The 16,192-nt window shown below is 36.5% G+C and overlaps 2 protein-coding genes across 2 annotated transcripts; both read right to left on the bottom strand.

Moving 5' to 3' along the window:
* Positions 1–419: 419 nt before the first annotated feature.
* On the bottom strand, positions 420–4,901 carry LOC121963345 (5-hydroxytryptamine receptor 3A-like). The gene is made up of 8 exons (XM_088077276.1): positions 4,591–4,901; positions 4,429–4,473; positions 3,200–3,306; positions 2,829–2,998; positions 2,258–2,418; positions 1,572–1,782; positions 1,263–1,472; positions 420–750 (listed from the first exon to the last, which is right to left on the bottom strand). Exons 1-8 carry the CDS (start codon positions 4,615–4,617, stop codon positions 449–451), a joined length of 1,233 nt encoding a protein of 410 aa, XP_087933402.1. The 5' UTR covers positions 4,618–4,901; the 3' UTR covers positions 420–448.
* A 3,123-nt stretch (positions 4,902–8,024) lies between these two features.
* On the bottom strand, positions 8,025–14,439 carry LOC121941414 (5-hydroxytryptamine receptor 3A-like). Its single transcript, XM_042484212.2, has 9 exons — positions 14,385–14,439; positions 13,160–13,320; positions 12,982–13,026; positions 12,464–12,570; positions 12,056–12,225; positions 11,671–11,831; positions 10,298–10,508; positions 9,904–10,113; positions 8,025–8,563 (listed from the first exon to the last, which is right to left on the bottom strand). The coding sequence occupies exons 1-9, from the start codon at positions 14,437–14,439 to the stop codon at positions 8,274–8,276; spliced, it is 1,410 nt and encodes a 469-aa protein (XP_042340146.2). The 3' UTR covers positions 8,025–8,273.
* Positions 14,440–16,192: the final 1,753 nt, after the last annotated feature.

The following is a 16,192-nucleotide window of genomic DNA, read 5'->3' as shown; positions in this document are numbered from 1 at the left end:
TTTCCTGATGTTGAAGTGCTTCTCTATCATAGAAAAAGTTGTGCTTCAGCAGAAGGGGCCATGGAGTCATAAAAAAGAAAATTCAGCAAAAAATTGAAAGGATTTGAGGAGGTACTGGGTGCTGCATCTACATCCGCTGCTGTCATCGAAGGGACGGCTTCTTCACCCACATACCCAGCCCTCTGCTATTGTACAATAAGACTTGGATACATGACCCAGATAATAAATCAATTACATCAACATGGTGTTATAAACTTTAAGTGTCCACATGACCTTTTAAAATACAGTCTGCACCATAGTCTATCCTATTTATTCAACAGAAACTTCAATGAGGAGTCAAACTTCAGTCTCATCATTGATTATTTATTTCATTTTGTCTTTCTAACTGTAAGCTGCCAACTGATCAATTTTTTGTTGATGATCACTATAACTGGGTGAGTAAACTCAGTCAGTCAACTCTTAAAGCTCTGTGACTTGCATACCAGAGACTTATGATGGTGACAAAGCAGGTTGAGATAAAGACAATGTACAGGCCGAACAGCAGACGGTCAATGACTAATCCGATCATTTGCCATTCCTGTGAGGTAATGTTCCCCTCGAAGTGTTTGTCCATCTGGAGGCGGATGGCTGTGAGATCTCTGCTCATTTTCCTAAGCTCATCCAGGGCCGGCTCGGGAGGGGGTTTCTCCTGAGGTGTATCACCAGAGATACTCAGTAGATCTCTTGAAGAGATGATGTCACTATTTATTGCTTAAAAGAAAGATTCAGAAAGAAACCTCGAATTTAGTATGTAGACATGGAAGTCCACTGACAAAGCGACGATATGTGACAACTTGGGATGACAACATTTTGCCAAACTTTATGGTAAAGAAAATGACATGCAGTCTCAAGCTTTGGGAAAAAGCTAGTCAGTTAAACTTGATTTAAGATTATTTTTTCAAATAACTATTTTCAAGATCAAGAATACAGAATGAATGGAGACAAAGTGGGAGGGCTTCAGCGTTTTATAAGCAAGTAAAACATTAAAGCAATAAGAAGGTGCTCTTTGGTTAATAAATGAGGATAGTTGAAAAAAAGGAGGGCTAAACCAAGGCACTCTTCCTCTGATAAAAAACTTTATTATAAAGGCTAATTCATGATGAAACTGAATAATGCAGAATGAACCTTCACCATCAATTTTCTAATACATTTAATATCATCAGAACTTTTTTCAAATTGCATGAAACATAATATATTAAAAAAAAAGGAAAATGGCATTTTACCTCTAGCAGGTGGTGGAAGGGAGACTGTGACACGATTGGTCCTTTTTTGGGGGGGGAGACAAACAACAACAGCTAGGTATCGTAACACGAGCACACTGAGCCATCTAGGCATTGCACTGTACTGGGTGGAGCTGAACTGGATGTTAGTGATAAACACCGTCTCCAGTGTGCTGGCCACCATCAGAGCGAGACTGACTGAGAAGAAAATGTCTGCAGAAAACAAGAAAAAAACACAAAAGAATGGCCTCCATCTTAATCATAGCTGTAGTTGGGTAATTTAAATCTACTTAAATCATGAGTGTCACTCACTCATGAGAGGTGTTGAATCTCCAGTGACAGGGAGCAGGTCGTTCATGATGAGCAGGAAAACAGTGTAGCCCAGGATGAGGGTCATCTTGAAGGAGGCCCGGTCGACACTCTGGGGCGGCAGCAGGAAGCTGAAGAGGTCCAATGTGATGAGGAAGCAGCTGGGTATGAGGAGGTTTATCACATAGAGGAGTGGCCTTCTTTTTAAAATGATCTAGGAACAGAAAAAGGTGCAAAGCCTTTGTCTTTTAGAATTTACAATATTGGTCTTATTATCATTAATAAATTAGACCTTTGCCCCCATATAGTAACCTTGTGTACCAGCGCCCATAAAACGTTTGTAGTTTCTGATGCTTTTTTGGTGGAATCTCACACGTTTGGTGTCCCCCAAGGATCACTCACCAGTTCCCTTTTGTTAATTGTTTACATGATTCCACAATGGCAAATTATCCACAAAAACAACACCCACTGAACTCACTTCTAAAAAATAAAAACATTTTATTGAATTTTGTTTTATTTCTTCACTTTTTGTGTGTCCTATCAATTATTGTTCCAAGCTTAATCACAAACATTGTCATGGAAATTCTACATTGGGTTTGTTAAAGGGTTGCAACAGATTTAAAAGTGATACTTAACAGATCAATAATTCATCATTCATCATGAATAAAGAATAAAATAAGATTTCTTACAAAGTATCTGATCTCAGAGTAGCTTCCAGCTTGTATGTCCAGGGTCTCTTTAGCTGCTTCGATATTTACAAGCTCCCATTCCCCTCTGGTCAGCATCACTTTTCTGGACTCCGCCAACAACTCTTCAACTGAAATGCTTTCAGTCATCCATGCATCTTCAGCTGTAATAAAATTTAAGGAAAGTTTAGATGCCCAGTCTTCTGCACAAGTGGAGGAAAGTAACAATAATCGCAGTTTAGTTCATCAAGTTCAAGTTCGAATTTCTCAGTTCAAGCTACTTTATTTAATCCTACCAACATTTCATGTAACTTTTGTGTTAAGTATTTGGTTTGTGTTTCTGAAAATGCATAATTGATTGGAAAAAAGTATTTAATTAAAAAGTGACACTTTTCAGTGTACTCCAAGTAAAATGAAATGAAAACAAAAATTTAAGTTATGGACCTATGGATATGATATGATGATGATACCTCTAAAGTGTAATAATGTAAAGTATGATATTTGTGGTATGCAGACATATACAATGCCAATATTTTCTTCTGGTGACTGGGCTGTGTTTTTTGCACAGACTTACCAAAGTGTAGATATGTTCCAAAGGTCAGTGTGCAGTTTTGGACATCGAAGGGGAAAGTGTAGATTTCTAATCGGCAGGAGCTGACCACTCTTACTGGTTTATCGTCAAATACACGGCCTGTGTTATATAAGTAAACATAGGGAGTTTTGGGAGATTTGTCGTCCTCCATGCTGGAAGAGAATAAAACAGAATAATAAAAAAGCTTTAAATAATCATATATATAGCACTTGAAAAGTGCTATACACATTAAATTGTTAGTGCTGCCACAACAACAACAACAACAACAACAATAATAATAATAATAATAATAATAATAATAATAATAACTGTTATTATTTTTATACACACTCCTGAGCAAAAGTTTGACTTACAACTCTGAGATAATGACATCTGGAATCCAAAGCTTTTCTCGAGGGACGGAGACTCTGCTTGTTCCACATTCCTTCTCATCCCAGCTCAGTCCCTCTATATTCCACTCCTACATGAAACAGAACAACATCCATTTTAGCTGTGTTAGTACTTTATATACTTTAATTCACATGATAAGACTGGTGGTGTTCCATGTTTTTCTTACTGTCAACAAATCCCACAGATGACCGCAACAAACAATATATGGATCCTATTTTCATGTTTTTAGCGTAACCAAAGCTTTTCATTGCTTGTTTCATTTTTCTAGAGACAGCTGAACTGAATCTAGAAATTTTTTGTCATGTCGTAAAAACACATTTACCTCAGTCAACAAAATGTTGTGTGGTTCATTCCATGTGTTTAGATAAAAATAACCGTAACTTTCATTTTAGACAGCAGATATCACAACTGAAATGCTGAATAAAATACTTCAGGAGGAAATTTATGCAAAACTAACAAAACCAAGTTAAGATGATGTGAGTTCCCACACTTTTAAATTTTCATGGGAGCCATAGGTTGTTTTTTTTTTAATGGCTACAAAGATGAATTACATTCATCTTAGAATATCGAAAGTAAACCTCAGTAACATGCTTCATTTTTTTCAAAGATACTGATGAAAGAAATCCTGAAAAGACTGCATTGGGTTTTACATGCTAGAGGAATGAAGCTTGACCAGCCTAGATATGACATCATGACTTTGTCTCTAAAGAGACTTCAATGGCTGTCCAAAAGCTGTGAAAAACAGCACAGTTGCACTGGGTCAAATGTGAAAGAACCTTCATCACAAAGAACCTCGGTTTGTTTTCCCACAGACACCATTGTGCTGTCAGAAAAATTCATTAGAGCACCAATCTATACAGTGCAAGGAAAACTACTGTGCCTTTTTATTTGTTTCACATTTTTAAAATATCACATCTTCAGGAGGAACCACTGAGCTTGAGGCTGAGAGACACAGACAGTAGGTAAACTGTAAAGTCGTATATCATGGACTACTGCATAGATTTGTAAAAATAATCAAATGTAACTTAATGCTGAAAAACATAAAATACACCATAAAAATAAGACATTGTACTGTTTTGCATTGTCAAGATCATGGTATTTGACTATAGGGTAAATTTATGGCAAGCAAATTAATTCTAATAAACAAATGTAGTTTTTTTAAGTTAAGTTTTTAAGTGCACTGAAAACTTACCAGGACTTGCCATATGAATGTTGTCAATGACTGGGCTTTTTCATTCTAGGAATGAGAGATACTATAATTATAATGATGAACAAAATTCATTAACTGTAGTTTAAAAAAATAACACATTTATGCACAAGCATAAATAATATTTTGGACAACTCATGTACTCACCACTCCTAAAATTCCCTCCAAAGTCATTTCTACAGATATTTTTAGAGGATTTGTAAAGCTTTTTACAGGTCGCAGTCGTTTTTTAGTGAATACTTCCTTCTCAAGTGCATCAAACAAGGCTTCAGGAGTTGGGCTGGTGCAGTTCAATGCCTCAACAAAACCTGTGTTCAAGAGTGAAACAAAGAAATCCAAAATCAAAGATACCCCAAATATTCATTTATTTTTTTCATTTTCATTTAGTGCCTCATGTCAGCTACACAAAAATACAAGGATCCATTTTCAACACTTCGATCCACACAGAAGTCCAAACATTCATTCTGTTTGCTTGCTCTGTTTACCATCTATTAACTCCCCTTGATATCAAAGATCACCTGACCTCATCTGCTCACTCACTCAGCTGCTTCACATTTACTAATCAACCTCTGCAGTACATATACTTGCCCATCTCCACCTGTTCCCTGTTTGATGGTCTATTTTGCAGCCATCTTAGCTTTCCAGCCTTCTTTAACAACAGCACGGTTTTATAAATTTATAAGCTGAGATTGTTGACAGTTATTAGTACCTGGGGAACCTGTTGGATTACCAACTTAAGTTTGATGCAAATCCAGCAGAGAGACCTTGACTCCCTTTGAGAGAAATATGTAGCCAAGAAAGCAAAAGGAATTATAAGTCACTGTGATCATTTTCTATCAAGTGAATTCACTTTAATTCAATCAGGTCAAGGCTGCAAATTACCCCTCGCAAAAACAAATCAGTCCTTTATTCCTTCTGCATTCAGGCTGCTAAATGTTGACATTAATTATGTTAAATGACTGTTTTTTTTTCTACTCAGACGGTTGGTTTATCATTGGGCCTCTTTCTTCACATGGCTGGCAAGCCCATACACACATTCTATGAATGTATTTGAGTGACGTGCAATGCATCAAAACATCTTATTTTTTTCATATTTATATTGTTTTAAATTATTTGTTTCTTTAATTTATTCTGCCCGGTCCTCGTGTGGGTCAGTATGCTCAGGACCGTTCAAAGTGCCAGTGTGTATCTTGCCCATGTACTGATCTCTCTGATATACTACTACTATTGCTGAATGTTGCGTGTTGTCAGTTTGTGTCTGGTCTGGGTAGATTGTGAAACTGGATTGCTCCTCTGGTATAAATAAAGGTGCTTGAAGTTGAAGTTGAAGTTTCCTGCATGGCCCCTGTCGCCTACCATACACTAGAGGACTTTGAAAAGACTTTTTAAAGCATGCTAGCATTGTTATTGTGAACATACTAGCATGCTAACATGCTATACAATTAAAAGACTAAAAATAAATGATACTGAACACAAAATATCCCTTATGCGGATGACATAATATATCAAAGATCCACAAAATTCAATATCACATTTATATAATACGATAGAGCCATTCGGGTGATACTGGGGTTAAAAAAATACATATTAACAAATCTAATGCGTGTCTCTCACATATGAGAGAAAAATGCATGAGTCATGTCCTTTTCTCTGAACGCCAGGAGGCTGTCTAATTTCCTTTGCACTTTAATAAGATAAACAACATGAATCAATGTTTCACCATTTACCACAGACTTTTAGCCTGGACAAACTGCACCAAAAAGCTTGGTATTACCAATGGTACTTTTTATACTCCCTGATCCACCAGAATCTTGATTAAAAACAACAACAAAAAATCACTTGAGACCAATCAATATATGTAAATGGACAAATCTGGGTATAAAATCATGTAAAGACCTCTTCCATAAAACCTGCAATTGAAATTGCCCATTGGTCTAAGAACAGAATACAGCATTCGTAATACAGATCAAAAATACCAACAATACCAGTAAATACAATATGTTTTCCGATCACTTATCAAAGAAAATAAACTGACATTGGGATTATCTGAAACAGATGATTTATAAATGCCCTGTGTCACTATTTAGAGTAAAATTTGGAAATGTTCCCAACTTTATAGAGTAAAATTTGGAAATGTTCCCAACTTTATAAAATAAGGAAAAGATGGAGGGATTCTATAGATGAACATTTGTGAAAGAAAGAAAAGTAAGATTTGAAACTTAGTTTACTGCTATGTTAGTATGTTCACCCGTCTTTATATAGAAGATTATTGAACACTCTTCTGAAAATAAAGTTAAGAAAAAATATTTAGCGTCGCTGTAGACTCCTCTTCGTCTTTACATAATGTTGTTTTTTTCCACTGCCTTTTCAGTCATTTTGTAACCATCTCATGACTGTATTCATGAATGAGCCACAAAAGCGTTACAAAACACAATACGTACAATTTCAAGGCAACTTTAAATCTCCAGTATCATGTATTTGTTTAAACTTTTTTCTTGCTTATTTACATATGGTTACGATGTGAGAGAAAGTACAAACTTTTCACTGTATTTGATTTTTTTGATTAGTTTAGCTTATTTTTTGTTTCTTTTGCAAATGATCTCAAACCTTAAAGTGTCTTAAAGCATTATCATGAAAATAAGTTTCTTACAGTCTTAAACATATATATTTTTTTGTTGCTAGTAGATTGAGTGAATTATTTCTTCCTTACCGTGAAGCAGTGAAAAACTGATGAAAAAGAGCCCAGTTATCTTTATGACTGTCATCTTTTTTAATGTCAGCTTACCTACTTTGATACCTTGTCCCACGGTTTTCCAGGTACTGTAAATGTCGACAGTTTGAACAAGTGGTGTTTCTTGTTTCTGATTGGCTCAGCTTTACATTTAGCTTTTCCTTGTTTGCATGCACATCCTGTTTGTCAAAACAACAGTGTTTAGTCCCCTCAGGATTTATTTTAACTCTAGTGTATGTTGCAATGTTTCTAGGCATTTTTTGCACTGCATTCAGTTTTTTCCACAGAATTAGAAGCTATAGATCAGAACAGATCAGCTGTTGCTGTTGGGAGCAGCCCTGAGGGACTGTGTCCATAAACCACCCTACTCTTGCTCTCTCTCCCCAGTTTGCACAAGCTAAAATTACAGCAATTAAAGCTGTGAGAAATCTCCCAAACTACCCTGAAGAGGGACTTCAGGGATTTCTACAGATACTGATCACTCTACTTTCCACTGTCATGCCCTGGCCCTGAGCAACATCAAAAAGACACTTTACCATTCCCAGCGCCAAGAATCACCAGCAACAGCAACCAAAGAATTCGTTTATTTTTCACAGAGATATTATCACTTCAGGCTTGGCTTACAGCGAAAGTGAACAAAATCTTATCACGTTACCCATGCAAAACAAATATTAAACAAATAGACAACTTTCTTACCTAAAAACTCAAAACAGGAGAGTGATGACTCACACAATCATTCATAAACTTTTATTTCCACAACTTAAGATCTCAGAGATATGGATAATAAATACTGATGAAAGGATAGATTCACAGTTTTCCGCCTTAAGTCTGCCATAATATAACAGTCGGGTATATGTGCATAATAGGTTTTGTCTGCTGTAATCATTCTTTCTGTTTATACTGACCATTTTCTGTATTTTATTTTTTTTTACCTGCATCGAATAACCAGATAAGATTTTGAATCTCGGATCAGAACTACCAGAAAAAAAGACACTCCATGTTATCATTTATTTCACTTAGTCTTTCAAACGGTAAGCTGCCAACTGATCAAACTTTTGCTGATAATCAATATGAATTGTTATTTGACTCTCTCATCATGTCAACCTATGTTTGAGTCAATCCAGATCCAGATGATGGTGATAAAGCTGGCAGAGATAAAGAGAATGTACAAGCAAAACAACATACGGTCAATGACTATCCCGATCATTTGCCATTCCTGTGAGGTACTGTTTCCCTGGAAGTGTTTGTCCATCTGGAGACGGATTGCTGTGAGATCTCTGCTCAGTATCCTCAGCTCATCCAGGGCCGGCTCTGGAGGGGGTTTCTCCTGAGGTGTATCACCAGAGATACTCTGAAGACCTCTTGAAGAGATGATGGTGCTATTCATCGCTGGATATATCAAGAGATAGTGTGGTACATAGTGTGAGTGACATATTTTTTAAAAAAGGCAGGCTCCAATTCTAATTCTGATAATGAAAATATAAATAATTCTCATGCTTTTGACTGTTAAGAAAGACATCACATTATAAAGTTATATGATTTGATAGCTTCATCCAAAGCTTTCATTTAATTCCAAGCTAAAAATTCAGCAATTATTGGAATCAAACCCTCTCATTAATGAAAAATAAATGCATGCTGTAAAGAGGATTATGATATTGTAATCCTAGATCCTTTAGCACAGGCGGAGCCCTCTGCTGGACTCGTTGGGTAATACTCTATTCCAATCACATACACGCATCCACCCTGTGAATTTTGCACAAATGTAGCCAGCCAATCAGTGCCTATCCTAATATGTGAAGAGCCCACAATATACAAGGCAGCACCAAAGCATTGTCTGCCATCTTATAGCCCTCTTTAGTGAGCAGCATAGGAGTGACAGTGTACCTAGGTAGAGGGGTCTGCTTTTGCTAAAAGAACTAGAGTTATATTATTGTAACCTTTGCTGGATCTCACACAGGCTCCACACTCTATTGGACTAAATGGGAACAGTGGTTGGAGCCAAATGAATGAATGCCCTGTTGCACATGACATCGACACAACCACACAGGTCCTTAATGACTAAAAGTGGCTTCTTTATAACTTAGGTTGCCACTGAGGAGAAGTTGGGGGCTCAAGCCAACCCAAGAGGTATGCAACTCAGTTGGGTGGAGCTTAGGTTAACCTAACCTTGCAGGGGTTAAAAGGCAAGACACCCTGCACATCACATTTTGTGGATCATCTAGAATCATGGAAATGTGTTGTTGTATTATGCCCAGAAGGGAATCAGGTGCCACACAGCTTAACACACCCGACCTTTCCCACCAGTCTCATACATACATTTATTAAGAGACTGGCTACAGTGTTGGGGATGGGACCTCATATTTTTTCGCTGAAAGTTGCTTAGTGGCACATTTAGCCAAAAAAGCTTTTTTTTGTGATATAAAATTACCCGAATGATGCTTCCACATCAATGAGCCTATAGCGCAATCGCACCAGAGACTTTCATTGGCAGAACCGGCTACTTCTGGTATCCGCTCCACTCATTTGAATGGGGATAAAATTATGTATTCTTCGTTACATTAGTAAAGATAACTCCTTTTTTTGATTGCACTCTTTGCACTTTTGGTGTTGTTCATGTTTGCTTTTGGAAAGTGCAGCAAAAAAACACCAACCTTAAAACTCACAATAAAATGTAGCACCTTAGTGACAGAAATGATGACAAGGAAAGGATAATGATAATGTTACTATACCTCTAGAAGCTGGTTGGAGGGAAACTGTGACGCGGTTGCTCTTCTTTTTTGGAGGGAGACAAACAACAACAGCAAGATACCGTAACACAAGGACAGTGAGCCATTTAGGCGCTGCACAATACTGGCTGGAGCTGAACTGGATGTTAGTGATAAACACCGTCTCCAACAGGCTGGCCACCATCAGAGCGAGACTGACCGAGAAGAAAACACCTGCAGGAAACAAAAAACAAAAGGAATGCTTAAGATTTTTAACTGAAACTTTATTCATTCATGGTATGTAAGTGACTGACATTTCTAAATGCAGAAATGCAATGAGGATAGAAGTAATCTTTTTGGTTAAGTTAAAACTCAATGGGAAAAGCAGAACAACCAGCTTTTTAAAGTCATTACTTACTTATGAGAGGTGTTGGACTTCCAGTGACAGGTAGCAGGTCGTTCATGATGAGCAGGAAAACGGTGTAGCCCAGGATGAGGGTCATTTTGAAGGAGGACCGGTCCACACTTTCAGGAGGCAGCAGGAAGCTGAAGAGGTCCACGATGATGAGGAAGCAGCTAGGTATCAGCAGGTTCACCACATAAAGGAGTGGTCTTCGTTTCAAAATGATCTTGGAATGAGAAGTACAAAGGCTCAAGTTTTTAGTCAGACCTTATCATAGGTCTTATTACCTTAATAAATGAGACCTTTGCCAGGAATATTGAGCTTCCAAAAAACTTCCTCTCTTATAGTTTTTGATACGTCTTAAGTGGCCCCTCAGACCTTTAGTGTCCCTCAAGGATATATACTTGATGAAGTCTTGACTAGTCCCTCTTTGTTCTTTGTTTACAACCTTCTACTAAGACATATTATCCACAAAAACAACATACACTACACTTCACTGCTCCACCCTCTCATCACAATATTGTCACTTCTGACACAATGAGTCTGTGAAAGACATTTTTAACATGCAGCTTGTGCAAAACAGGAAGAAAACAAACATCTGAGGGATAGGAAAAAGGTAATTTACAGGAAGATTGCGATAAAACTGTCTCACTTGAGACATGACAAGATTTGGAAACTCAAAAGCTGAAGCCAACAAATACAGACTCATCAGAATTACACACACTGCCTCCAAAATCATCCACTCCCCTTCACCTAAACTCTTAAATCTGTACCACAGGGCCATGATACGCGTCAGACTCAATCATGCCCTCAATCCACACCTCACACTGCTGCGATCAGGCCACAGATACAGAAGGAGAAGGGCTTAATTCAGCAAAAGTTTTGTCCCGTCTGCTTATCAGCACTTAGCAACCTCCCACGATAACCTTGTATAAAACTGGTCCTTACATTTATTCTATGTGTTTGTTGCATGTATTGTAGGAGGCCATGGGTGGGGTATTAATGTTGTGTGTGTTTATGTGTTCATGTAGAGTTTATATATACTGGTATTTATGTAATGTTACAGACTGTGAAAACAAATTTCCCATTTGGACAATAAAATCTATCTATCTATCTACTCTTTTAATTAAGTAAAAGTAGCAATACTACAGTGAAAAAATTCGAGTAAAGCCTTTCATTCAAAATGTTACCCAAAAAGTACTTGCATTACAATACACTTTTAGTAGCAAAAGTAAAAGTACTCGTTTTGTTTGCTGTCTTATTTTATCACACAGCTCTCCTCCTCTGTACAAGTATGGACACAATTGTTGATAAATTCTAGATAAAAAAAAACAATAATCATCATGTGAATACCTGATAAAATAAATAAAACAGATAAAATAACTTACATAGAATTTAATCATAGAGTAGCTTTCTTCAGTTATCTCAAGGGTAGTTGGAGCTTCTTGAATATCTACGAGACTCCACTCCCCTTGAACCTGCATCACTTGTCTGGAGTACTCCAGAATCTTTGCAGCTGTAGTGCTTTGAATCATTCTTATATCTCCAGCTGGAATAAAATTATAGGAAAAGTGGGTCCACATTAGATACAAAGTCAATGTAAAGTGTAGCTTGTGATGCACATGGGTGGGGTAAAGTTGACAACATGAAAGTTGGGTTCATGAAAACTCTCCAAGGCTACAAAACTTCCATAATTACAATGAAATTGAAAGTGGGATGAAGCTGAGGTGATCTGATTTTATTTTGTTATAATTCTTTGTTGCGCAGGCTTACCAAGATGTAAATATGATACAAAGGTCAATGAGCAGTTTTGGACGTCGAAGGGGAAAGTGTAGATTACTAATTTGCAGCTGCTGGTCACTCTGATCGGTTTATCATCGTATACACGACCTGTGTTATACAGGTAGACATAGGGAGTGTAGGGAGATTTGTCCTCGTCTATGCTGGAAGTAAACAGAATAAAACGATTAAAAGAAAAACTTTAAATGCATATATACTTGAAAGAATAGGAATTATGTTCCACTCATTCGAGTCTTTCCTTGGTTTCTGTAACTAATAATTAATCAAATCCCCAAATATTTAAAATCAGACATAGTTCTTGCTTTTTATTGTTTGCTGCTGGAGTGTTTCCCTTTTTTTCTAATGCAGTTTGACAGACCAGTGAACATTATTTTCACTTACAACTCTGAGATCTGGACATCTGGGATCCAAAGGTTTTCTCGAGGGATAGACACACGTTTAGCTCCACATTCCCTCTCATCCCAGCTCAGTCCCTCTATATTCCACTCCTACAATAAAAGAGCAACATCAATGAGACGTACAGCTCAGAGTCAGCCGAGTTTATCTCCCAGTAGAGGTCTTCACCTGTGCTAATAGAACTAGGGTTACGATCTTACAAATACATCAACAGCCCCTATACCTCATCAGAGAGAAATACGAGGCATTCCATTTCAAAATACTATTTTGTAAAAACAATACAAAACAAAACAAAAAAAGAATGTTATCTTATGTTGAAAAACAGAACAATGCAAAATTAAGAAAATGACATTGTGACATGTAATATGGTAAAGATTATGGTATTTAATTTGATTTATGGTATCTGAAAATACCATAATTTCACTGTTTTATTTGGCCTCTCATTAAAGGTCTCAGCTATTTGCCTTATCACTTTTAGTTCAAAAAAGTGAAAAAGTTCTTACCAGGACCTGCCATATAAACATTGTCAAGGACTGGTCTTTTTCATCCTAGGAATGAGACATATGATTATAAGTGATAAATTAAAAAACAAAATGAATTCATTTACAGTATACTTAGTTGAAAAAATTATCCATGTGCTTGTGTAAGCATTTATAGATCTATGTGCAGGAATGGACTCACCACTCCTAATATTCCCACTACAGTCATACTAATGGATATGTTCAATGGATCTGAAAAGCTTTTTACAGGTCGCATCAGATTTCGAGGAAATAGTTCTTTCTCAAGCGCAGCAAACAAGGATTTGGGAGTTGGGCTGGTGCAGTTCAATGCTGCAGCAAAACCTGCATTCAAAGGGAGAAATAAGAAATGTGAACTCATAAGACAGCCTAAATGCATGTATTTATTCATTTATTTGATTTATTTCTACATTTGTATTTGTTAACAATAACATTATTGAACTTAAGTCATCCAATCCCCCCCCCCCAAAAAAAACATAGAGCAAACACAATGCCTAAGTCTAACTGAAACAGAACATCATACAAAATCAACCTATACATCTTAATAAACAAAAACACACAGTATACATTATCACAAAATATATCAGCAGGTCTAACGTAAAGTGTATGATAATAATAATAATAATAATAATAATAATAATAATAATAATAATAATAATAATAATAATAATAATAATAATAATGGTAGCTGACTGGAGGGGAGCACAGACCTTTAGTTACTGCCCTATAGCAACTCAGATTCAAGCCACATAAATACAGAACCAGGGGTTTGATCCCAGACTGCTGCTATTACACAGGTTAGACGCAGTGCGGCTGCTGGTCACCAGGCCACTGTAACCCCCCGGTGGTGGGACCTCTACTGGCTGAGTCTGAGTTACTACAGGTGAGCTGAAGGTCCATGTCGGGAGCTGCAGCCCGCTCTCCCTCTGGCAATGGCTAATGTTGGTGGCTGAGACTCTTAGTTATGAATATGTACATTAATTCTGTAAAATAACACATCATAGGCTTTTAGTCTTGATAAGGTTGTGACTAGACGTTTAACTTAAATTCTCAAAATTTTAAATTGTTTTCCACTGCTTGTCTTACAAACAATACAAATTCATACACATCTCATAACATTATTTATGAATGTGCCACAAAACTGTAAACTCATATCCAATCACAATGATCACTATCTGTCTATCTATCTATCTATCTATCTATCTATCTATCTATCTATCTATCTATCTATCTGTCTATCTATCTATCTATCTATCTATCTATCTATCTATCTATCTATCTATCTATCTATCTATCTATCTATCTATCTATCTATCTATCTATCTATCTATCTGTCTATCTATCTATCTATCTATCTATCTCTAAATACATATATATATAAATCTTACCGTGAAACAGTGAAAAACTGATGAAAATAAGCCTGGCTGTCTTTATCTCTGTCATCTTGTCAGGTGTCAGCAACTAACTACTTTCTTAACTTGTCACACTAATTTCAAAGAAAATGTCAACATGCTGAACAAATGTATATCTTGTTTCTGATTGGCTAAATTAAGCCTCATCTCACACCTTTTCTTTTTGATCTATGTTTGCTTGCGTGCTTGGCTTGCTTGTAAAACTAATCAAACAAGGATCACTGCACGCAGGGTTTGAGAAATACTGAGGTCCATGACTGAGCTTACATGGCCTTGAATTTTGTCATTTCCCTTATCCAGATGTGTATTTCAAGATGTTTGGATAGCAAAAAAATGGATAACAATTGCTTCAAAAGTACGGCAGTAGCATAAATGATCTGTTAAGTAGTAACTTAAATATTAGGTTAAATGCTGCAATGAATGATCCACACTATAATCTTGAAATACAAAGGAGGCTAAAATAGTCATGAAACATCTTAAAATGATTGTTGACAATATTTAATTAAAGTAATTTGCACTACAGATACTTTTCTTGTCTTATGATGACCATCTCTCTATCCCTGTGCCATTCTGTGTGACTCATCACTTGCCTTTCCTGCCAGACAGTATTAAAAATAATTACAAATAAAATGATATACACCTTCTTTATTTATTTTTTTCTGTTGGTACTACTCTGAATTTGCATTACAGAAATGTGTCTCAAACAGTATTACATAAATGTAAACAAAATATTAAACAAATATTAACAATATGTTAATACAATAGTAATATATTTACAATTGACTTTTTACAATGTCAGGTGTTTGTGTTGTTGTTAAACTGAACTTAAAGGTAAATACCAAACCACTGTAACTATCAAAGAACATACATATAATTGTTGTAATGACTTTATTTGAATTGGATCAGTTTTTGTTTGTATTAAACAGCACAGGGACATAATGCTCATCCTGGCCTGGGCACACAAGGAGGTACCTGCTCTTCATCTCTCGTCTCCCTCACCTCCTCTCTTTCTTTCTCTCAGTCTCAATTATCTCATCCAGTGTCTCTTACCTTCTCAAAGAAGATTAATTGACAAGTCTTTTTATTTATGGCTTTCTTAGCGAATGAAGTAAATACAGCCTCAACTGGTAAATTTATATTCAACTGCTACTGGCCTCTGCAACAATAATCATACAATGAAAACCCAAATAATGAAATAAAGTAGCAGGCATTATGATGGATGGTCACTTGCCTAAGTTTTTCGTCAAATGATGTGTGGGGATAACTGAACTCCAGCAGCCCACAGGTAACACTCTCTAATCACTCTTCTATCACACTTCATATAGATAAGCTACACACAAGACATGATTTTTGTAATTGTATGACATATGGACATGAATATTTAAGGCAAAGGAAGGCCAGTTTGTGTGTCACTTGTGTCTTAGTGCTGCATATTATTTTTAAAAAGTGCAGTCCTGGACTTGTCTTGCTTATAGCCTTAGGAAAACTAGCATATAGAAAACATACAGAAAAACTATAAGCGAACATGTATACAGGAATGTGCAGCTTTTTTACACACCTCCAGGGCAGTGAGTCTGCAGGGAAAATCCACCCATCCATCCAAGACAGATGATTAATATCTGAAAAGCTTTTTACAGGATGCAGTAGTTTTCTATAGTTCCTTCTCAAGTGCGCCAAAAAAAATGTCAACCAAGAAAATAGTAAATCCTTTTTCTAATTGGTTCACCTCAATTCACAGCTGAATTACCTACATGCATGTCTAGTTTGTCAAAATAACAGTGTTG

The sequence above is a fragment of the Plectropomus leopardus genome, chromosome 5 (genome assembly GCF_026936395.1).
Source record: "Plectropomus leopardus strain MGB_pleo_1.0 chromosome 5, ASM2693639v1, whole genome shotgun sequence".
In the NCBI taxonomy this organism is placed as follows: domain Eukaryota; kingdom Metazoa; phylum Chordata; class Actinopteri; order Perciformes; family Serranidae; genus Plectropomus; species Plectropomus leopardus.
Note: the sequence above shows the minus strand (reverse complement) of the source record. Positions and strands in the feature narration are given on the sequence as shown.